A 22,900-nucleotide genomic window follows, 5' to 3' on the forward strand; every position below is an offset into this window, starting at 1 on the left:
ACGTTTATTATAACAGTCAACAGAAGGGCCCTGGTTTTGCTGGAGGCCATAACGAAACGGGGATGCTGAAACAGGCGTCGGCGGCCACTGAATCGGCTGCTGCGGCAGAATCCGGAGAACCGCATCCCCCCGACTCAGATCCCTCATCGGCGATGCCCCTGCCGCCGTCGGATGGGGGGACAGCTGCCCCCGTCGTCGGCCTCCCAATCGTGCCTCTCGTCCGCCTCATGGGCGCCGCCGCCGCCTCTCTGGTCGTCACCTGGGTCGTCCGTTTCCGCGGCGGACTTGCCCTGAACTCCGACAACATAGATCTCGTCTTTAACGTAACCGCTTCCTTCTGTCCCTTTGCTTACCTCTTTTCATTTGCTGTTTCCTAATTGAGTTGTAATTGCAAGAGATGCTTCAAGGCGTAGATTAGTATTACCAAGAACTAATTTGAGATTTTTCTTAGTTTTACGGAACACTGTATGCCGAGCAATTGGTTTCTCAGAACAGTAAAAGAACTTGCATCGTTTCAGAGGACAAAGAGCAACTATTATAGTTAGTTTATTGCCCTTGTTCTTTGGCCGTTATTTCATTCTGTTGTGAGTTAATGGACTTTCTGAAGTTGAACTACAAGGAGAGTTTTTTTTAGCTTTATAATTCTTATTGAGTTTGGTCAGGAATGCCAGATTATTATAAAACACTGTAGTTGAGTAGTAACCTTTCAGATTTTTTTTTTACTTTGTTTTTTCTTGTAATTACTCACCAACATGGTTTTCTAAGTTGTTTGAATATTCGGTTGGTTTTGCCACTTTCAATATAAAGCAGGTGATGTTGGTTAAGTAGTCTAAAAGTTGATTGATTATTCTTTTTATACTGAGTTTACTATTAAGACACTCCACTGGCTTGGGCTTGTTTTTGTTATTTTTTTGAAAATGGAAAGAAACTATATTAGATTAGCTAGAGCTACAGAAATGGGAGGAAGTGACATCCTCCAAGGAAGACCAAAAAGGGGTACGGCCATTTGTTTCCTGGCTTTGACTTGTTTTTGTTATGAAATAGACTGGATTCTGAGTGACCAACCATTATTTGAAAGAGACTGGAAGATGCTCGAAACAAATATAGGTTTAGGGTTTCTACTTGATTCTACTTGCATGATGAAGGTATATTCAAGCCCTTAGAGGGCCCAATCCACATATATGATTGAGAACTGATGGTTATTAAAATTATTGGAGACATGAAATGTGGATTCAATATTCCATAACTTCGAAAACACTTTGGACTTATTGTTTCAACTCCAACTTTTTATCTTGCTGGAAATATACAAAAACCTGATATGAATGGAGTCAAATCAGCACTAACTAAAAAAAGGGGGTATTTTGAAACTTTTACTTAATAGTCTATGGTTCCAAACCTTTTCTGTTATTTGTTGAGCAAATAAGTTTCTCACTATATGGTTCTACTTCTACACTAAGCTTAACATGATTTCTTCGACCCTCCATGATTTTGTCTGAGATCAGTTGTACCAATGTCAATTGATTAGTATACACAATTAAGTGTTGTTCTCTGTATTATACTTAATAAATTGAAAGATAATGATGGGTTTTGTAGGTTCATCCTGTACTAATGGTGATTGGATTCATACTTTTGTATGGTGAAGGTATCAATTATTCCTCTTAATTATACACTTTTTATTTGAAATAGATCAGTTTCTTGCAGTTGTTTTAAGTCTTGTACACAGTCTCTGAATGTGTTTAGGGAAGTTATGTGATTCATCTCTTGCTGTAGTGCATGCCATTGAAATTCTAAATTTGACTACTAACATAATCTGAAGGGTTTTTAGCATCTTTGGGTGTGTACGAAAGATGCCTATTCAACTGTTCCTAACATTTTCTGCATTTTACGTCTAACAATTGGTGTGGTATCTATGTGCATCTTCGTTTTCAATTTCTCTTTGCTCAAACTTCTCTATATTCTATTTAAGGTGATGGACGATGATAAGCTGTAGAGTTACGATATCACTTATAATCTTTTGATTCTTTTCCCATGAGTTTTGAATATTGACAGAAAGTTGAATGTAATTAGATAAGTTGTATATTGTGTTGTTTATGAATTTATCCATTTGATGGATGAAATGATAAGATGAAACTCTCATCTTATAGGAGTTAAAATTTTGTTGGCTAATTAATACAAAGTAGAATAGCTAAATTGATTCAAGCAACTTAGACCAGAAAGAAAGCACAATGGACAGGATACAATGACTCACAGTTATATCCATCTATATCAGGTCCCTTTTTGGACTTGATATATTTGAGATCTTATAATAGGAATGCCATTATGATGGGTAATGGATCAGATCTTTTGGTGGTATATGACTCTTTTGGGTCCTTGTTTCCTGATCAAATAAAGTCTACTTGTGGAACACTACTGACCAATTTGCATGTACGTGTCTCAAAGAATACAATTGTTTTTACCCTTCATCATGATTTCCACTTCCTAGACAGTTATATTTTCATGTTTTAGTGCTGGGTTTTTCTTTGGTTTCTCGAAGTTTTGTTTTATTCCAGTTTCAGCTCTCAATCTTTGGATCACAAATGCAAATTGCATGATAGGCACTTTACTTTTATTTGCACAGATTTACACACATCATTTATGCTTGTAACTCTGAGGAAGGGCAACATTCTCTTTAACATATATGAAGGATCTGTAGATTTTGTATAAGTATATGCCCCATTTTTTCTTTTGTATTTCTGATTGTCTTCGTAGCAAAAAAAAAAAAATTACATAATCTCTTTTGTTGTTTTCTATATTGATTATTCTTGCTGCAACTGATCACTTGTATCCTGGTAATGGCAGCTATATTAGCATACAAGACAATATCAGGAACCAAGAATTTTAAAAAGGCAGTGCATCTTACAATACAGTTCCTTGCCCTGTGTTTGGGCTTCATTGGTGTATGGGCTGCCTTAAAGTTCCATAACGGCAAGGGCATTGACAACTTCTACAGTCTGCATTCTTGGTTGGGTCTGACATGTCTTCTATTATTTGGCATTCAGGTGCTTCAACTGTTCCTTATACCCAAATGTTTCTTGGCTTTATTTTATTGTTTCTCCTAAGTGACAGTACCTTCACCTCTGTGCAGTGGGGCATTGGATTTGCTACCTTCTGGTATCCTTGGGGCACAAGAAACGGCAGAGCTTTTCTGCTTCCATGGCATGTATTCTTTGGTTTATATATTTATGCTCTTGCTGTGATTACTGCCACTACCGGCCTCTTAGAGAAGGCTACCTTTCTTCAAAGTAGCAGCATAGTATTACGCTACTCGAACGAAGCTTTCCTAATCAACTTCTTGGGTATTTTGATTGTGGCTCTCGGTGGCTTTGTTGTTTTTGCAGTCATAACTCCTGGATCTGTCAAGCCTGATGCATATAGAGGAATTCAAGAATAGGAAAAGGTTAGGAGTTCTTTTTTTCGTTGGCATGGAATATAAATTAATTTTCTACATAATTACGATGAACTTTTTCCTATCTGAGAGTAGATATACTTGTGTCAGATTTTCTATCAAGCAGTGTGGAGTCTTCCTTTTCTTAACAGTTACATGTTTGACTTTAATGTTCAGAAGTTATATATGAAAATTGTTGCAGGAATTATATCTATCCATATGGTGCTCTTTGGTGTTTGATTGGTCCAGTTTTTCTGCTAGCATCTAATTTTATATCACACTTGCTCTGGAAGAAATCATTTTTGCTTACTTTGAATTACTTTACATGTGATCCTAAATTTAGATTCCAAAGTCAAAAGAAGAGTTCTGGGGAACTAATTTGAAATTTCATAGTGAACAAGGACGAAATATTTGAGTTTCTGATGGATCATGACTAGAACATTTATGTTACTAGGTTTTGCCAAAGAAGAGCGTCAAAGTTTGTCATGGTCTTATGTTTAATAATCACCAAGTTTTGTGAAGGCTTGGAGTCAGTCAAGATAACATTTACCTCATTGCTTAGGAAACACTACAAATGCAGTACAAATTCGAAGGCACGATTGCTTTTGTTCCTGGTTTTTTGGCTGTACATGTATTTTAGGTATACAAGCGTGCCTGTAGGTTTCACTTGACTGAAATTAGTTTGTTCTGTCCAAATGTTTTGGCCTGTTGGTTGAAATAGTGAATGACAAGCACAAGCTTTGTGGCAGGAGAACTTAATGTAGAAAGGCTGAGGACAATAAAGTTTGTGGGCCAAACACAATTAATGCAATCAAATAGAACATATTCATGTTGTACTCCAAACCCTGTTCCTTTTTAACTGCAAAATGAAAGAAGGCTGGAAAGAGGAAGGCCTTAGAGCTGTTCATACTGTCATCAGATCTTTTTGACAAGGAGTTGGCAGCAGTGCAAACAGATATAAACTTGAATGAGATTGCTAAATAGAGGGAGCTGATCCACATCTTGGCTGGTTCAAAGTTGTATATGCACACCACATAGGTGATTGATTACCACTTATATTCTTCCCTGAACTATTTATTTCATTTCTGAGTCTACCAAGACCTTACCATCCTGATAAAACTTGGTTTTGGGGTAATCTACTGGTTATCGCAAAGAGATAGTGCCAAATAACATTCTGACAATACATTTAATAGCAAGAAGATGTGTAAGACTAGAGGTTGTAGCTGCCATGTCCTTCAAGTGAAACACACTGTTAGGTTTGGGTAGGTCCATGTTGGATAGACATGCTCATCCTGAGCCCATGTGGGAAATGGGTCCTTCTTTTTGCTTGTGACCAAAAGCTCAGCTTTGACATTGAATTGTTGACAGTGCAAGATTGGACTGGAATGGTACTTGTCATTTGTCTTTGTATCTTTGCACTTAGAGGTTTGCTCATAATGAGCTGATGCTGACAATTAATACACATGCCATGATAGCTGGAGGAGAAGCAGCTAGCAAACTATTCAAACTCTTATGTTGCTATGTGATAAGACATTAAAATGCATTAAATGAAAGAGGAAGCTTTGATCTTAATGATTCTGATCTACCAAACCAAACAGGCTATGCTTTTGTTACTTTTTCCTTTTTCTTCTCTACAGGAAGATGGGATGAATAACTTATCAAATGCATTACTGAAAAGAGTGCAAGATAAATGGAAGAAGAAACTGATTTCTCAAGCAAACCTAAGCATTCATGGAACTGATACAAGAAGCTGCCACCTCACTTAGGAAAAAGTTATAACTGGTTCAAACAAAACCCACCTTGATGTTTTACTTGCAGCACATACAGATCTAAAACAAGATAGATAATATAGTGGAAGAGAACAACCAAAGCAAAAAGACACACTGAGAAAATGAGAAAGTAACAAATATAGTAAGATTTTCTTCTCTTTCATATTTATAATATTTTTAAAAAACAATATCTTAAAAAATTTAAATGTCTTTGTCAATAAATAAGGTGTAGAGGGTATCTTATTCTTTTAAACCAATCTAGAATTTTTATCCATCTTAGTCCTATAACTATGATCACAGGGAAGACCATTGCTACAAGATGGACTCTTCTGGTCCTACAGAAAGTCTATCATGTCACTGTAAAGCTCCATTTCTAGGATATGTTCAGGAGCTGTCCTTGTAAGCAACAAGGGTCCCATAGAAACCAAGTGGGGGGATGATGAGTTCTTCTTGTTCTTTAAGTTTCAGTACTGACCAAGGTGGTCCTAAGAGTCTCATCTTGCTCTTCTTTACCAAATTAATATGATTAGCTTGTTATTGTTGTTGTATTAATAATTATGGAATGATCCCATTATTTCTATATATAATAGAAACAGAAAGCTTGTTCTCCATCATTTCTCTATTGCAAGAGCTGTCAGATGTTGAGACTAGTAATTCTTGTCCCGATTCACTTATTACACTGATGATTTTGTCCATAATGATCATTTTTTATCACTAATAATTATAGTAAACATAAGCTCAGTGTCTTCTTATATTATAAGCACAAAATAATATGCAACTCTCTTCAAATTAGTGTCATAAAGCGACAAATGCAGAGGAACTGAATTGGGATGATATCAGAACTAATGCATAGGTTTCCATGGCAAACATTAAAGCACTTGTTTAGCATCTCGAAGCTTGAAGTCATTTCATGTACAAAACTTATCCCCCCATCACTAAACTCCTCAGCCATCTGCGCTTCTAGCAAGCTGTGGAGCGTGGGAACGGCGAGGCCGACGGCGGCCTGCCGATGACGGCGCGAGGAGTCGCGGTGGCGGCGGTGGTCACGCGCTCGCACCGGGGGCACATGGTCAGGGACGAAGCCGGCAGCGGCTGGCGGGTATGGGGGGAGAGCACGGTGGGCGGGGCCACCCGCAACGCCCGCAGCTCCTCCACCTCGCGCTGCAGGCGGCGGTTCTCCTCCGTCAGCGACCCGAAGCACCGTTTCAGGTACTCGCACTCCATCTCCGTCTGCTTCAGCTTAGTCCTGCATCCCCAAGCGACGCTCATTAACTCCCGAGTCGAAAGAGAACAAGGCGGAGGGGATTCATGACTCACCTGGCCCGGCGGTTCTGGAACCACACCTCCACCTGGCGCGGCCTCAGCTTCAGCTTCATTGCCAACGCTTCCTTCTGCTTCTGCCGTTTCGTTCATTTACGTCGTCATTACATCACCCAGAAAATGGCAACAAAATGCGCATTAATCGCAAGGCTTTCAACAAGCAGGCACTCTTATTGCATCCATCAGTATGAAGTTGAGAAGAAGATGGCCAGAAATTACTACCACGAAAGCACAGAACGCTGCATGCAAAGAATAAGAGAGGAGGCTTACTGGGTTCAAGGTGTGATGCTGCCTAAAACTCTCTTCCAGCAACCTCGACTGCTCCTTGGAGAGCCGGAGCTTCTTGGGCCGGGGGTTCCCACCCTCCTCTTCCTCTTCTTCTATGCTGGCCATGGGGTACTCCTCCTCCCCACCATAAGCTGGCTGGTTTATGTCCAGGTCTCTCATGTTGCAACCTCCCCCTCCTGAGAGCCCAAGAAATGCAACAACATATCACATTCCACTGATACAGAAAAAGAAGAAGAAGAAGAAGAAGAAGAAGAAGAAGAGAAAAACACAGAGAATCAAGAAAGAAAAAAAGGCATGCAAGCCAGAGGGGGAGGAGATCAGATCAAAACAACAAAAAAGCCTAACCAGAACGAATAGGTGAAGAAGATATCAACCCAGGGACACCAATGGTCAAATCCAGTTCAGCAGGGCTCCTCCCCAGATCTCCCATCAGGCACTCCGACAGAAAGAAAGAGAAGAGAGGAGAAGAGAAGGGAAGAATGGGAATTATGGTGAGAGGTAAAAGAGAGGAGGTTTTAGGGGGGCTATAAATAACAACATGAACAGAAAACTGCAGCAGGAGAGAAAAAGAAAAATGAAACGAAGGGGGAAGAAAAAGAAGAGAGAAAACACATGACAATAAAAGAAGTCTTAAAGGAGGTTGGGGAGGGAGAGTAGGGGGTGGTAATGGCGGGGGGAAGGAGGGGAGGTGATTGGGACCCGAGGTGGGGTCCCCGAGGTGGAAGGGGGTGGAGTCGGGGGGGTTTGACTCGAGTGGTCACGTCAAATGGGGGCAGCAGGAGGCGGGATGACCGACACGTGTCAGCAGGCATCCAGGAGAATAGCCGGCAGGTCTCCTTGTCTGGGGTTGCCGAGTCGGCTTGTCGGGTCGAAGGTCGGCTGCCGTAATCATTGGGCATACGCACCATCTATACACGTTTAGAGAAATATTTCTCCTTTTTTTTATCTATTTTAATTCCTTTTTTATTTTACTCTCTCTCTCTCTCTCTCTCTCACTCCCACCAGATGGTCAACAACTCTTTAATTGCTCCTTCTTTTTCTCCCTCCTCTCTCTCTCTCTCCCTACTGGTCAACAACTCTTTAATTATTCTTGTTGCATTTGCAGGTGAAGAGAAGACAAATCCTTCCCGGATTGGGTCTGTTCCCTAAATTTAAGGAATAATAAACTAAACTTGGATTAGCAGTACAGTTCTTCTTACACGGCAGCTATAAAAAAAAACAGAAAAAGAGAATGCATCACAAGAAGCAGTGGACTTCAAATCATTCTCACAGATGCAGCTTTTTTTTTTCCTTTGCAGTGACAACGAATGGGAAAGAAGAGGAAGGAAGAGAAAGAGAGAGAGAGAGAGAAAAAAAAAAATTTGCTGCTAAAAAGAATCCAAGATTTTGAGAAGAAATTGGAGGGTGGAAGTGGCTTCAACTTTCTGATATCATCATGATGTTATGCTTCAATTGTGGTTGATCACTGGTTTGTGCTGGTCCACAAGGTTACAACTCAAAGACTGCCTCTCTCTTCTCTCTCTAGCAAATGGAATGACCTCTCAGATTCCCATTGGGACTCGTGGGTGTTTTGTCGTTTCAAGTACGCATCAAATCATGTCACTTGTCATGTAATGGGGTGGGGGTGGGTGTGGGTGTGGTTTGCTTCCCCAATGTGGCCATGACATTGTTGGTGTTCTTGTCCCTCCCTCCAATGACAATCATATAATATTATTAATTTCCTTCGATCACCACTTTTGATTTTGATTGAGAAATCGAGGATTTGCACTTACATGCGTCCACTTTTTGGGTCCACTTCATTTTAATAACATGATGGGGTTTGATGATTTATGTAACCTCCCTCCCTCCCTCTTTCTCCATGTCACATTTGCTATTTTGAGGTTCTTCCGAAAACATCTTCTTCAACTTTTCTTCCTAAAGCTTAAAACTTTACTTGAGCTCGTTGATAATTTCTTTATGAATTATATACATAGATATTTATTTCAAGGAGTCAACACCAAATCCAAGTGAGGAGCACCATTGTTTGATTCTGTCAACAAGATAGAGTACAAGAGACAGCCATTGTCTAAAGCTGTGTTTGCCAATAACTTTCTTTACTTGCAATTTTAAATCCATTACAAGTTCCAATCACATTGCACTCTCAAACATCACTTTCACTTGCTCAAACTCAATCATGGTTGAAGTGAAGAGTCCTCCGAAGCGCTTATAAGCTCAAAGCCAAGCATAAAGCACCATTTTTTTATGCAAGTTATTTCATTCACTATATTATGTATATGTAACTAAAGTATATATATATATCAGTAATATTAAATATATATACACTTGAGCCGATATTATTATTATTATTATTATTATTATTATTATTACACCACTCGATTGCCACCGGAGGACGACGATGATGATTCGAGCCGAAACTTGAGCGCCAAGAATGGCCAGCTCGATCGCTCCCGATCACGCGGGTCCCACGCGGCTGCTCTGTGGGGCACAGGGTGGCCCCACCCCCTTCACGGGGGACCAGCCCCTGTTACCAGAAAGTTCCATGACCCCACCACCCTCGGGCCCCGCTATCCATTTCTCCCCCTCTTTTCCTCACCTAAAAAATAAATTTAGTATATATATATATATATATATATATATATATATATATATATATATATATATATATATATATATATATATATATATATATATATAGAGAGAGAGAGAGAGAGAGAGCCAAACACTCGAGAGCTTGTTTACATGCCATCATGATTAACCTCTGCGAGTTGATGTCATTTCATTATTAGAGAAGAGATGTTTAGATTCTTCTATTATGATGATAGAGAAAGAGAATCTAAAGGCATCTCAAAAATGTTTTATTCTATAATTAATTTTAATTTTAAATTAGTAAGATTTTATGAATAGATGTTAACATCAGAGAGAGAGAGAGAGAGAGAGAGAGAGAGAGAGAGAGAGAGAGGGATGTGATGGAAGGCATATGTGTTATATGAAAAGAAATTATTTCAAATTTTATAAAGATATGAAAAGAAATCATGATGTTAATTTCTATTGACTCTTCAGCAACTCAATATATCAATTTTCATCTACCAAAAGACATTTAAGTGGTTAGCATATTATAGATACAAATAGGCGACCGTAATTTGTATCCTGATGTAAGCATCTAATATTATGTTGAAGGAGTAGAATTCATAGACCTCAGATTCAATGCAATGAAAAATATAATCTTTTCAAGAAAACAAAATTGTTTTTATCAGCATATATTACATCATATATTACAGCAGCCAAAACAAATGCCGAATCGAAATCATCTTCAATCAGGTCTCATTTCAGCAGAGGAGTGTTTCTATCACCTTAGATACGGTGTTCTTCAAGATGAACAATTTGGTGTTTGGAATGATAACTCTGCTGATAGAAGAAAGCAACTGGTTGGTTGAGTTCCATTCAATCCGGAAGACATCAAGAAAATTAAATTTTGTCTAAAATTAGTGTAACTTATTCTTCCGCAACGGCGATAGCTATAACAATAACAAGATGTAATGTGTCAAGGCTACATAGATCTTTTGTCGTCACAAGACCATATTACAATGTTTGACCATGTTCAATTAAAACAAAAAATAGATAATTTATAATACACTGTAAACAACAGGCAGAACTTTTGTATTATGTATGACACACATACAACCCCATATAGGATTTGTAAACACCCATTTACATGCACATGAAACCCTTGATTCCATCTTAACCACTTAACTCTGTCTTAATCACAAGCAAATTATAGGTCATCAGTCTTGCATGCTTTACAAGGTGTCCATCAACTACTATAATATAAATCCAAACTTGAAAAATATATCCTCCTTTGGATGTTATGATGATAGCACATGCTAGATGAGTCTATACTCATCTAGCATTGAGGTCCTCTCCCATTTCCAATCTGTGATAAAATCTAGATGGGAATAGAACCCTCGCCACCACCTCTCTCTCCCGAGAGAAAAGTATCCCTTCGTAAACTGTAAGCATAAAAATTATTATTATATAAAAATAAATATATATATATATATATATATATAAGAAAACTAAGATTAAATAATAATAAATTAAATTTATAATATCATAGCTTTGATATTGCTAAAAAAAATCTTTATCTAATATATAGATGTATTATTATCGACTCTGAAAGTTATAGTAATATCGATCCGTAAAAAAATGAATTCATCTTTTTTTTTCTATTTTTCATAAAATCACTATAAACAATGGATTAAGAAAAAAAAAAGATAAAAAAATATATAATCTCTAATAATATACACATGCATATTAAATTATTAAAAAGTCATATCTATTTATAAACAATAATAAAGAATATAAAATAATTAATTATGAGAGTCTCTCCCATCAAGATCATATCTTTAAGGAATTCTATTATAATTATATTTCTTTTCTATTTATTGATAACCATAATCAGAATCTAATTATATATAATATAAGATACCTAATTAGATAGGTCAGATAATCTAATATTCTTTCATGTAGACCTATTAATTAATAAGATATATAAAAAATTTAAAATCAAAATAAAATAAACTAAAAATTTAATTTAAAATAATTTTATTTAATTAGATTCTAAAATTTTAAAAAGGTATTTTACACATTCACACAAATTTTATAAAACAGGCTAATAAGACCAATAAACATAATACCACGTTAAGTTTGACTATCAATTTGAGTCATAACGGTTATATGTTATCAATATCATATTTCTTTTAATATACTATAACATTATTAGTCATTCATAATGTAATCCAAAATAACAAATATAATTTATTTTATCAAGATAATCCTATCATATATATTCAACCATAATATATATATATATACATAAATATAAATAAGAGAATTAAATAACTTTAAGTATATAAATAAAATATATTAATTATAATATTCAGTCAAACATGTACCATCGTATTTTTTAGGAGCTACTCACAAACTCAATCATAAAAATATGTTCTTTCAAACACTTTAGATTTTAAGTCTTAAGTAAATGAGATCAATAATTAATAGAGTTAAACTTAACTTCTTAATCAACATTAATATTTTTTTGATTTTTTTTTCCTTAACCATCAATTACTTTATACCATAGTGCGTTATTAAAGCTTGATTAGTAGCCTCGAAGCATATTACAAAATTAATTTTTATTATTGATAATATAATAATATATTACTTAATATTTTTCTTATAAATTACCCTTTCAACTCATAAATATAAATTGTAAAGTAAACTTCGTTTTATTGAGGTAATTCACAAAATCAACATATGAAAACATCAACTTTTCAAGTTATCTAATTTTATATTTGTAAGCATATAAAATTTCATTTCTTTTAGATATTATATTATTTTTTATAATGTTTAAGTGTTTCATTCTTAGGTAACTCTAATATATACCTAGTATTTCGACTACAATATCGATATATAATCAGGCATAAACTTGAGCATATAATAATTTTTTAACTTTGCATGCATAATAAATATTTTTTTATATGATTTTTTAATTTATTTTAAAAAAAATACTTGCTTTGACTAAAATTTTTTACTTTTATCATTTGTTGAATAAAGCTGTATACTAAATCTCTTTAAGACTTTATTAATATATTTTTTTTGAGATAATCCTAGTAATTCTTGAGATATATCCCTAAACATCTCAATGCCAATAACATAACATGTCTTATATGGACTATCTTAAAATTCTTGATAAGAAATTTCTTAGTTTGGCATAATAAACCAATATCATTATTAACAAGTAAAATACTATCCATATATAGATCAATATAATAAACTAGCTCACATTGACTTTCAGATATAAATATTAATCAATAGTATTTTTTCTTAAACCTAAAGAAAGTAATGTTATTAAGAAACAGTATATATCATTATCTCAAAGCTCATTTAAGATCATAAATAGTTTTTTAAGTTTGCATACTAAATTTTATTTTATTTTTCTCTATGAATAATTTATGCTAATATATATAAATCTAGATCCTCATTCAAAAAAATTATTTTCACATTCATATGATATATTTTAAAATCATAATGAGTAACTAATCTGATGATAATTCTTAATAAGTTTGTTTTTTAAAAATGAGAAAATATCTCATAATGGTTGATGCATTTGAATAAAACCTTTCGTCAGAAGTCTAGTTGTTATATCGTTCGATATTATCCTTTTGGTTATTTTTATATAATATACTCTTTTATAATTATTGGACAATTTCAACTAGTTCTTATATACTATCTTAATATATTGATTTCAACCATTCTTTTATTTATATTATATCATTATTTAATATTATTACTTTTAATAATTTATGAAAACAATGATGGATCTTTTGTATTCTTATATTTTAATCTAATTCTTACAGATATCCCACATAATAATAAAAAATAACAAATCTTATTTTCTTTTGAAATCTTCTAAAAATTATCTATTATGGTTATTCCATAAAATCATTAGCGATGACATTAACATCATGTTGGGAGTTGACTAATATTATTTTGTTATTCACCATCATCAATTATTTTACTTATTTGAGGAATAATAATCTCTCGAATATAAAATAATAATAAAATATCAATCTATATTTTCTCAATATCAAAATTAATTTTTAAGATTTTCACTCCCACATATTCACTATATTTTAGGAATCTTATATTACCATATTCAACTATCCTTATATTATGATTAGGGTAATAAATTTTGTATCTATTTAAATTTTTTGAATAAATAAAAAATACTCAAAAATAATCATTAAACCTAATTTCTTTTCAAATTAATTTAAGACCTAATCTCCATAAGACAATCCTAAATATATAAATATCTTAAATTGAGTTTTCTACTAGTCTATAACTCAAAATAAATTAATAGAATTAACTTATTAGAGACCCAATTCAAAATATACGTAACCAAGCTTTTTCTCGTATTGATTCGAGTATAGAAGTATAACCCATCATTCCATAAGAATACGATTTCACCTTTCAACAATATTATTTTATTTTGACATATCTAGTAAAATATATTAAGCATAAATACCTTATTTTTTTATAAATCTAGTAAAAAACTATAATTATAATGGGGTTCATTATAATTACCATAAAATTTATCACCCTTTGTCAAATCACACCTAAAAGTAACATTATATAAATTAGATATAGATAGTTATATCTCACTAGGTTATTATAAAGATAATAAAATATCTCCCTTCACTAAATAGAAAACATGGAGTAACCCATAAATGTAAGCATAAATAATCTTAATGAGTTTATAAAATTATATTATATTTTAATATTTAATTTCTAGATCATTGCAAACTTAAGATTCATACAAATTCTGACCATCATACAAAAAAATTAACTTAACTTTTATTGAATCATGATGAGTTTACTTTCACCAAAAAAGACACAATATCTTGATAATTCTAAATAAAAAATTATTTTTTTTTGAATTAAAAAATATAACATTAGATTAATCATCTATAGGCATAATCGATGAATACTAACTACTATTGCTTTATACTTTAATTTTTTTTATTATCTACCCAAAATATTATGAGTCTTTCCTACTTCGATCATAATTTTTTCTAAAGATATATAATAGTTAGCTCATTTAAGTTTTACTTACCCTTAATTTTATTATAGTAAATTTTAAATGAGCCAAACAAAACAAAAATAAAAATAAATTGTATAAGAAAGAACTCAACTATATTCATGCCTAATATCTAATGTTCTTGATCTTATAGTTTGCCATATATATTGATAATATAATCTTGGATTCTTTAAATATTATCATATTAATTTTTAGTCAATTTTTTCATTAATATGTCAATTAATAACCTATCAGTAAATTTAAATTAGTCTTTAAATATTTTAATACACTAGTTGTAGACTATAATGAAATGTAAATATTATTAGTAATTATCATAAAATTGAGTCAAGACTTTTTTCTATCCTTTATCATAATTATTTATTTAACAAAATTTGTAATAATTATTTCTATAATCTCTTTAACTAGTTTGATCAATATCTAACACACATAGTGTAAATTATATATACTCGAGTCATTTATAATAATTTAATCAAAAAATACATGGAAAAAAATACTACAATAACAAAATAATATAATATTAATATTTAAATTTTTAATAAATAATGAGTTATTAATATTATCTATATTTTACCTTATGGTGAAATATTGGCATATCTAGTATTCACATAAAATTATTTATGGAGAATTGATACTGTTCTCGTCAAATAATATTATTATCTTTAGGTATATAGCCTTGAACTAAAAAAACATCTAAAACAATATCATCATATCATATTACATAATTATTTGAAATAGATTCTCCTTTGGAATTATTTAAATCTTCTAATTATATATGCCATTGTGAATTTTATTTTTCAGAATATCATTTAGAATTAATTCCTTTATATAATCTTATAAGTTATTGGCTTAGGCTACTTTGATGGCTATAAAACTAATATAATAATATATAATATAATTTAAAATATCCTATAAATGATAAACTATTTATTGTAATTTACATCTAAGTCTACACTTTGACAACTACGAATTAGATAAAACTTAAGAATATGAGTTATAAATAATATTCACCAAATTTATTCAATCTAATTTATGTTGAAACAATTTAATAATAATAAAAAATAATAATCATAATAATTATTGAATATTATCTTACAAAAACTCATGATAATTAAAATCATGATATATCATAAATAATGTCTTTATGTGAAAAATAAATATTATTTTATAATTTTAAATATATGCATGTGAATAATAAAATAAATATCCAAGAACAATAATTAGATTTTTATTTATCACATACAAAATTTTATCAAAGATTATAAAAGAAAATCATAATTTATATTTTTTAATTTCATATGGAACCCTTATACTAATTAATCTTATTTAATTGGGTAGACATAAAATTAGGTTATTTGAATTGGGCTGATAGATTTGGACCAATCATCAGCCAAATTAGGTCCATCAAAATTAAAGTTAACTAGAGTAAAAAATTGATCAAAAATTGATTACCCTTAAATTCGATCGAAACTTTATTAATCGAATCTAAATCTAGTAAGCAGCCCAAATACAATCACAAGTAAGTTCAATCAAAATATTTAATTAAAATAAATCAAATTAATTAATTTTATGATTAAAGATAATTTAAAATTTTTAATTATAAAAGGTAAAACTATAATTTTATCTTAGAATATATTATGAATTTTTTTTATTTCTGAAGGACATAAACAAAAATATTAATTTTAGGGTGCAGATTGAATTTTTTTATAATTTTGAGTGGTAAAAGTTTTTTTAAACCTAATTCTCACTTCCTTTTCGTGGCCACCCGAGGCATCACTGTCACCTACTTATGCAACCGTTGGGTACTGTAATCTTTGTGTTCAGTCGACGTCGATTGCGGCCAGCAAATAATGTAGTGGCACGTTACAACTGTCACATGCAGCGACATTACTATAGCTGCTTAAAACCAAAGCAAGTCAGCTGCCATCGATTATCGTAATCTATGATACTTTCGCTATATTATGCATCTGCTATTGGTGACTAAATTGGCAACCATCGAAAGTCATCACCTTCAATAATATTGTCATCAATAAGAAGCTGTCTATCTATGAGGAATCTTATATCACCCATAAGTAAATGATAAGATGAACTAAATAAAAGATAGATCGACAACAAAAATAGATCATTTAAGCATTATATATCAAAACAAAATAACACTTTTTCACAAGCAAAAAGTGTCAACAAATATATCTAAATATAAAATAATCTAAAATATTTTTGTGATCTAATGTATTTGATTTAAAATATGACTTTGATACCGATTGTAAATATAAAATCATGATTATGCTATTATATAAAAAACTTTGATATCAAAAAATTAAATTAAATAATAATAGATCAAATTTACGATGTCGGATGCTACTCAAAAAATATTTGTAGATGTATATTTAAAAGCTATAATTATGTCTGTAAAAAAAACTAAACTGTGACTGACTTTCATAACTAAAAAGAGAAAAGAGAAGATATATAATCCCTTAATAATATCATGTATTCACACATTCATCGGATTTAGTTTGTATAAAATTTGATAAATAATTAAGAGAGTTTATTTCAAAAATATAAACTCCTAAAAAATTATATCATAATTATTTTTTATTTTGATAATTATAATTAAAATTTAATTATATCTATAATATATTTAATTTAATTAAAAGCTAAATACATTATTAATAAACGTATACCATTTCATGGAACGTACCGAATTCAGTGCCCAAATGAAGACAGCATTTGGTCAACCACCAAGTTCTCAATTCATCGGTCAGCCACACGCGGGCACCTCCCTGGAGCCTGCGTATCGCCATGGATAAGCTTATGAACGCTTGCGCCAAAACTCTCCTGGTTTCAGCCCATACGTATCTGACGCGGTGTCTCACTGTGCTGCACTCTCCGATTGACTACAAGGCAACACTGTGTCGACTGGAACTTGTGAAAACCTCTGCGGTCCTTCCATCGCTTACCCAAACAAACACCTACCACATCACAAGTATTCAAGGAAAAGGGAGAAGCAGAGAAAACAATCATGGAAGGATTGGAAGAAGCGTGTGTGGTTGTTCATCTGATTTATAGGTCTCTGTCACTTGATCTTCCAAGTGAACAACGACATCTTCTTCTTCTTCATGGAAAGCGAACGAAGGCATAAAGCCGCGTGCTGTGGAGCCACCGGGTACTGGGATAGCTGCCTGCCGGAGCTGGGATAGCTGCCTCGGCGAGGGAAGCGCCCCGGCCGATGCCCAGCACGGCATAGTAAATTAGTGAATGTGCAGCAATAATGTAATTAAGGTAGAGTAGACGGCCATCAATGCTAAAACACTCATTACGCAGAGAAAGCAACAAATCCCATTTTGATTTGGAATCTGTATTGCCGACTTAAATCTAAAATGGTTTTGCACTTAGCTGAGGTTGCGTCAGATCGGCCGGATCACCTCGGGTCACGTTCACTTGAGTCGAGCTCGACCAGTTGGGCTTAGAGAAGTTGGGCCTAATGATTAGACAAGACAAGGCAAAGGTTCACCGCTGTGCAGTGCGGAGACCACCCGGTAAATAGGTTAAGTCTGACCAGATTGAATGTGACTCGACACGAGTCTGTTCGCGCCAAGTCGATTCAGGGCCGATGGGCAACGTCCGACCCGAATCCGACTCGCATACTGACGGATCCCCTGATCGAGATAACGGTATCGGACGCGCCCGTTACGATCTCCACAAATATCTACGGCACGTCGAACATGTTACCAAATTCCGATATAATCACACCGCTACGGGATGCGCGCTATTCGAGAAGTTTCCCGAATCTCCATTCGTCGTCCTTGTCCGTCCCCACCGCAGATTTTTTCCTCGTCACACCTCTTTGTATAAAGGCAACGGAACAGAAGCCATTGGGATCACCTCGACCATCAATCGACTTGGGGTCGCCATGGTGACAGAGCAGCAGCAGCACGATGGCCAGTCGGCATCGTACTACGCCGTGCTGGGCATCGGCCGGGGCGCTTCCCTCACCGAGGTCCGCAGCGCCTACCGGAAACTGGCCATGGTATGTTCCAATGCTTCTCCCGTAGTTTGTTTATGATGATTCGCTTATTGTTCGATTTCCTTGTTACTTAGTTTAATCGTTTGCTGGTATACGTAGAAATGGCATCCGGATCGGAGAAGGGGGCAGCCATGGGGGGCGGAAGAGGCCAACCGCAGGTTCCAACAGATCCAAGAGGCATATCAAGGTAATCAAGCGGTCATCTCTCTTTCGAGAATAAGCATATCAAATCCGTCTTTTCTCGTAGTTTAAAAAAAATCATTTTTTGTGCGATTAGTGTTGTCGGATGTGAAGCGGCGAAAATTGTACGACGCTGGACTCTACAATCCACTCCAGGAGGACGAGGAAGAAGTCGAGGTAATCACAGACAAACTGTGCAAAAATATTGGTGTGACCACCAACACTGGTAGGAAAAGTACTAACTTTGAAGGTTCTTCTCTTAATTTTTTGAAGGGCTTCGATGATTTCGTTAAGGAAATGGTGTCGCTTATGGCCAGCGTGAGGAAAGAGGTAAGCCTCATTCTGATGTCTTCTTCTTCTTCTAACCTTCATCATCGATTGGCAATTCGATTTGTTTTCATTCAAATCCTTCCAAATTTAGGTGCTCTGTAATACAAAAAATTAGAGCTTTCGTCGAATTCCAAGTCACGACATATGTTTCAGAGTGCCTATTTATCATTGATTGGCAATTCGATTTGTATTCATTCAAATCCTTCCAAATTTAGGTGCTCTGTAATGCACAAAATTAGAGCTTTCGTCGAAGTCCAAGTGTTTTCGGCCACGACGACATATGTTTCAGAGTGGGTCTTGTGTTGAATTCCATGATTGATGCAAATGCAAAGTAGAATTGATGGTCGGAAAGCTAATATGCACGGTAGAATAAACCTCTTTCAAGCAGATTTACTGCTGTGTTTTCTGTCGCTGACGTACACTATTCATATCAGGGAAAGCAATACAGTCTGGAGGAGCTACAGCAGATGCTGCTAGAGATGGCCCAGGATTTGGGCTCACCATCTCAGCCTCGTTGGTCTGCTGACGCAGGGTGGTGTCCGAGGAATTCAAACTGGTTTGCAGACGACATGGAAAGGGAGTCCAGAAGAAAAACTCACTTGCACTTCACTCGCATGGAGCTCTTTGGAAGCGCGACTTATCATTGAAACTGGACGCATCCATCGGCTTCAACAACAGCGATCGCTTGTTTGTCTGGAGAACATAGACTTCTCGTGTGGATGTGAACTCGAGAGGTGTCCTCTCAGAGGATTCGATGTTGTGTCAGCGATTGAATGCTGAGTGCTGCCGTTGTACACTCGTTTGTGGTTTGTGCAGAACTAATGGCAGGAAGAGATTTCATCTCCAACTCCCCTTCTTAATCTCCAGTCTAAATTACAGCTAATATGTAACAACAGCAACTTCAACAGGAAAGCTTCCTCCAATTTATTCTTGCTGTCAACAGCAGTACAACATGAAGCAATACTTAGCTATCCGAGACATTAGACACTCATACACACTTCGAGATCGACTTAACCGGGGGAGGGTAGCGCCGGATCAAATGGGGATGGCGTTGGCGACGGAGGGGTAGACGACGGCGGCAGGGTGGGCCATGATCCGCCGGCCCTTCATGTGGCGGAAGAGGTAGACCACCGCCCCCACCGGCCACTCCACCGCGGCCGCCGCCGCGAACGCCAGGAACCCCAGTGTCGGCCCCACCACCTTGCACCGGCACGGGTTGGTCCTCGTCCCGCACTGCACGCACACCGGAACCATCTTCCCCCACGTATCCTCTTCCTCCTCTCGCTCCCCTGTCGCTGGTTGAGTCAATACCACACTTCCGTGATGCTCGCGGCTCTCAGCACGCGCGACCACGATATTTACATACCTGCTGACAGGAGACACGTGTGGCGATTGTGTGGCAGGAGATGGACACGTTGTGGCTCCGCGGCAGAGAAGCTCACTGACGCTTGACTCGGCAAATGCATCTTCGCCACGTGTGGAGTTCCAGGGGACGCATGGAAGCTTCTAGGTAGAACAATCTCGTAACGTGTTTATAATGACACCGTCCTAATCATGTCTTACTTTGAACATAATGATAATTAGTTTTTCGTTGACCTCTCTGTAGAGATAATTACGAGGCATTTCCAGAGCCACGTGGTCGTTAATCTTGCTCTGGAAAGCACATGTCGCAAGAGGACAATTCCAAATCCACCCATTAAAACAAATCTGAAGTAAAGTAGCAGTGTTTTGGTGGCAAACAAGGATTAACTATCAACATGATTCTGTTCTTCGTGCATCATCCAATGCATGTTAGTGTGTCTACCGTTCTTCCCATGCCTTCTCCAACCTGTTTCTTCTATGAATTCTCCTCATCCTCACAAGAACAGACTCCTCTGCTTCTACCTCAGCACCCAAAGATAATGCTTGGAGAGTTGACCCTGGATACCATTGTATTAGGTTCTCCACATGGCAGTTCCTTTCAGGACAAAGCAATAATGGAGGGAGAACCTAGTGTCAACTCTGTTTCTCCAAACAATGATAACCAAACTTGTTCATGCAGAAAAGAAAACAAGCTTGCCAGACACTAACGCAAACCTCTTATATATAGCCTTTCCCTTTCACTGATCCTCTTCATACCAACCCAGTTCAAGAGAATGCCGATCAAGGCCATGCTTTTTACGGTGGTGGTGGCGGCTTCGACAGCCGCCGGTTGTGCAGCAACAGTGAAGCATGACTTAGCAGCCACGGCCACGCCGGCGTCCGACACACAGGTCAAGTGCGCCTGCTACCCCTGCGAGTGCCCGCAAAATCCACCGCCGCCGCCTCCGAAGTGGCCCGTGCCGTATTGTCCACCTCCGCCCCCGCCGTTGTATCTGGACATAATAGGCACGCCAGCTCATATGTACCCGTTCGATCCTTCGTACTACCCCTCGAGCGCTTGCCGTAGCTTCCCCGGGACGATGCTGGTCTTCCTGCTCTCCGGCCTGGTCGCACTGTCGAAGCTCTGGTGACCATGACTCGTGCCGTCTCATGGCACCTAAATCTTGCTGCTTCCCAATTAGCCACTTGATTTGGACTGTTGTTTGTTTTCTTTCTCTGTTCTCAGATTTTTCTTACATTGTTAATCAAGGGAATGCTGAATATGTTCATCTTCTTCTCGTCGTCCTAACAGCATACGAAAAATGATTACTTGATTGATAGTATAGATTATGATAGTTGTTTGAGTAGAGACAATGATTTGGATCCGATTGATCATTTCAAATCTGTCTCAGTCCAGATTATTATCTACGAACTTATCAAACTTGAAAGATTGAGTCAAGATATCTTTGATAAATATCCCTCCGACGATCAAATTAATTTGAAGCTCGAATTATTTACACTAACCGGACAATATTGATTACGAGTTATGTTAGAATGTGTACCTAAACGCCCTCTTATAGGTGACGCCGATTAACCTGTACATCAAATTTGTTGTCTATCGACATATATATGTTAACGCTCACCAATTTCGTTCTACGTCAAACTCCCTACTTAATGACTGATAGTTGTATCCAACTGCTCGTGAATTAAATATTTGAGTTGCATCTTCTTGTCATCCATCTTGGACTAATTCCATGATCATCACAATGGAGAGTCCACACAAATGGATCCAATTAATTAAAGCTTCCATACACAACCAGAAGCAACCAACCACCTTTACATTATCTTCATTCTTCTCTCCTTTGCCATGACCTCACGGACAACACGTTGACTGGCTCAAATCTCTTGCTTTGGCAGCAATATCGACACAAAAAGTCAGTCACAGAAGGCCTACTTGACCAGTTCATATAAACTCCACCCGGAGGAGAGCACCAGCAGTTGTTGTTGATAGAAATAATAGAAGATAAGAACAATAATTGAAGAAGCTTTATTATATAAATGAAATAGCTTTAGCTTGAATCTATTAACATATTCCCTCTTCTATTTATACATGTTAGGAGGAAGGATTTTCCTCAACAATAAACAGAATAGAGAGATTTCCTCATCTAATTAGGGAAATCTTATCTTCTATCGGTTGTAAGCTCAGGCGCAGATCCATGGAGGGAATAGGCACTCAGGTGTTTCGCAGCATTCAGTCGTTCTGGCGCCACCGAGGCTACCAGAGACTCGAAGGAACGAAGAAGCAGGCGAAAGCGATAAGGCTCGGAGGAGGAAGAACGAATAGTCGGCGACTACATAGGAAAGCGAGGGTCGTCTGGCCGACGCTTAGGCTCCGGCTGAGAGCGTGGCCAGCGCCGCTCCGGCTGATGGCGCGGATGAAGAACGCGTACGTGGAGACCATGCTGTCGCTCGCGGGAGGGGAGGGCAGGCCGTCGGCGTTGAGCAGGGTCAGGAGCGGCTCCGACGCTCTGTGGGGGAGGAGGATGCCGAGGGCCAGGCAGATGAGTTCCAGATCT

The 22,900-nt window shown here is 36.2% G+C and overlaps 5 protein-coding genes across 7 annotated transcripts; 3 read left to right on the forward strand and 2 right to left on the reverse strand.

Annotated features, from left to right (window-relative positions):
- The first annotated feature begins 39 nt into the window (after window positions 1–39).
- LOC135582190 (transmembrane ascorbate ferrireductase 2-like) lies at window positions 40–6,274 on the forward strand. 3 transcript variants are annotated; one of them, XM_065159972.1, is made up of 5 exons: window positions 40–323; window positions 1,594–1,642; window positions 2,839–3,038; window positions 3,125–3,436; window positions 6,142–6,274. In XM_065159972.1, exons 1-4 carry the CDS (start codon window positions 63–65, stop codon window positions 3,428–3,430), a joined length of 816 nt encoding a protein of 271 aa, XP_065016044.1. In that variant the 5' UTR covers window positions 40–62; the 3' UTR covers window positions 3,431–3,436; window positions 6,142–6,274. The 3 variants fall into 3 exon arrangements, with proteins under 3 accessions (XP_065016044.1, XP_065016051.1, XP_065016039.1); XM_065159979.1 differs by having other exon boundaries at window positions 6,158–6,175; XM_065159967.1 differs by lacking the exon at window positions 6,142–6,274 and having other exon boundaries at window positions 3,125–3,638.
- Window positions 5,949–7,279, reverse strand: LOC135643251 (homeobox-leucine zipper protein HOX3-like). The gene is made up of 4 exons (XM_065159986.1): window positions 7,147–7,279; window positions 6,784–6,977; window positions 6,511–6,590; window positions 5,949–6,439 (listed from the first exon to the last, which is right to left on the reverse strand). The coding sequence occupies exons 1-4, from the start codon at window positions 7,229–7,231 to the stop codon at window positions 6,154–6,156; spliced, it is 645 nt and encodes a 214-aa protein (XP_065016058.1). The 5' UTR covers window positions 7,232–7,279; the 3' UTR covers window positions 5,949–6,153.
- Window positions 7,280–18,317: 11,038 nt separating this feature from the next.
- LOC135643254 (uncharacterized) lies at window positions 18,318–19,830 on the forward strand. Its single transcript, XM_065159993.1, has 5 exons — window positions 18,318–18,476; window positions 18,573–18,660; window positions 18,751–18,830; window positions 18,927–18,983; window positions 19,418–19,830. The coding sequence occupies exons 1-5, from the start codon at window positions 18,360–18,362 to the stop codon at window positions 19,628–19,630; spliced, it is 555 nt and encodes a 184-aa protein (XP_065016065.1). The 5' UTR covers window positions 18,318–18,359; the 3' UTR covers window positions 19,631–19,830.
- A 53-nt stretch (window positions 19,831–19,883) lies between these two features.
- Window positions 19,884–20,870, reverse strand: LOC135643259 (uncharacterized). Its single transcript, XM_065159999.1, has one exon. The coding sequence runs from the start codon at window positions 20,235–20,237 to the stop codon at window positions 20,019–20,021; it is 219 nt and encodes a 72-aa protein (XP_065016071.1). The 5' UTR covers window positions 20,238–20,870; the 3' UTR covers window positions 19,884–20,018.
- Window positions 20,871–21,118: 248 nt separating this feature from the next.
- LOC103981578 (leucine-rich repeat extensin-like protein 6) lies at window positions 21,119–21,475 on the forward strand. The gene has a single exon (XM_009398328.2). It carries the CDS (start codon window positions 21,119–21,121, stop codon window positions 21,473–21,475), a length of 357 nt encoding a protein of 118 aa, XP_009396603.2.
- Window positions 21,476–22,900: the final 1,425 nt, after the last annotated feature.

This window comes from Musa acuminata, chromosome BXJ1-4 (genome assembly GCF_036884655.1).
Source record: "Musa acuminata AAA Group cultivar baxijiao chromosome BXJ1-4, Cavendish_Baxijiao_AAA, whole genome shotgun sequence".
NCBI classification, from domain to species: Eukaryota; Viridiplantae; Streptophyta; class Magnoliopsida; order Zingiberales; family Musaceae; genus Musa; species Musa acuminata.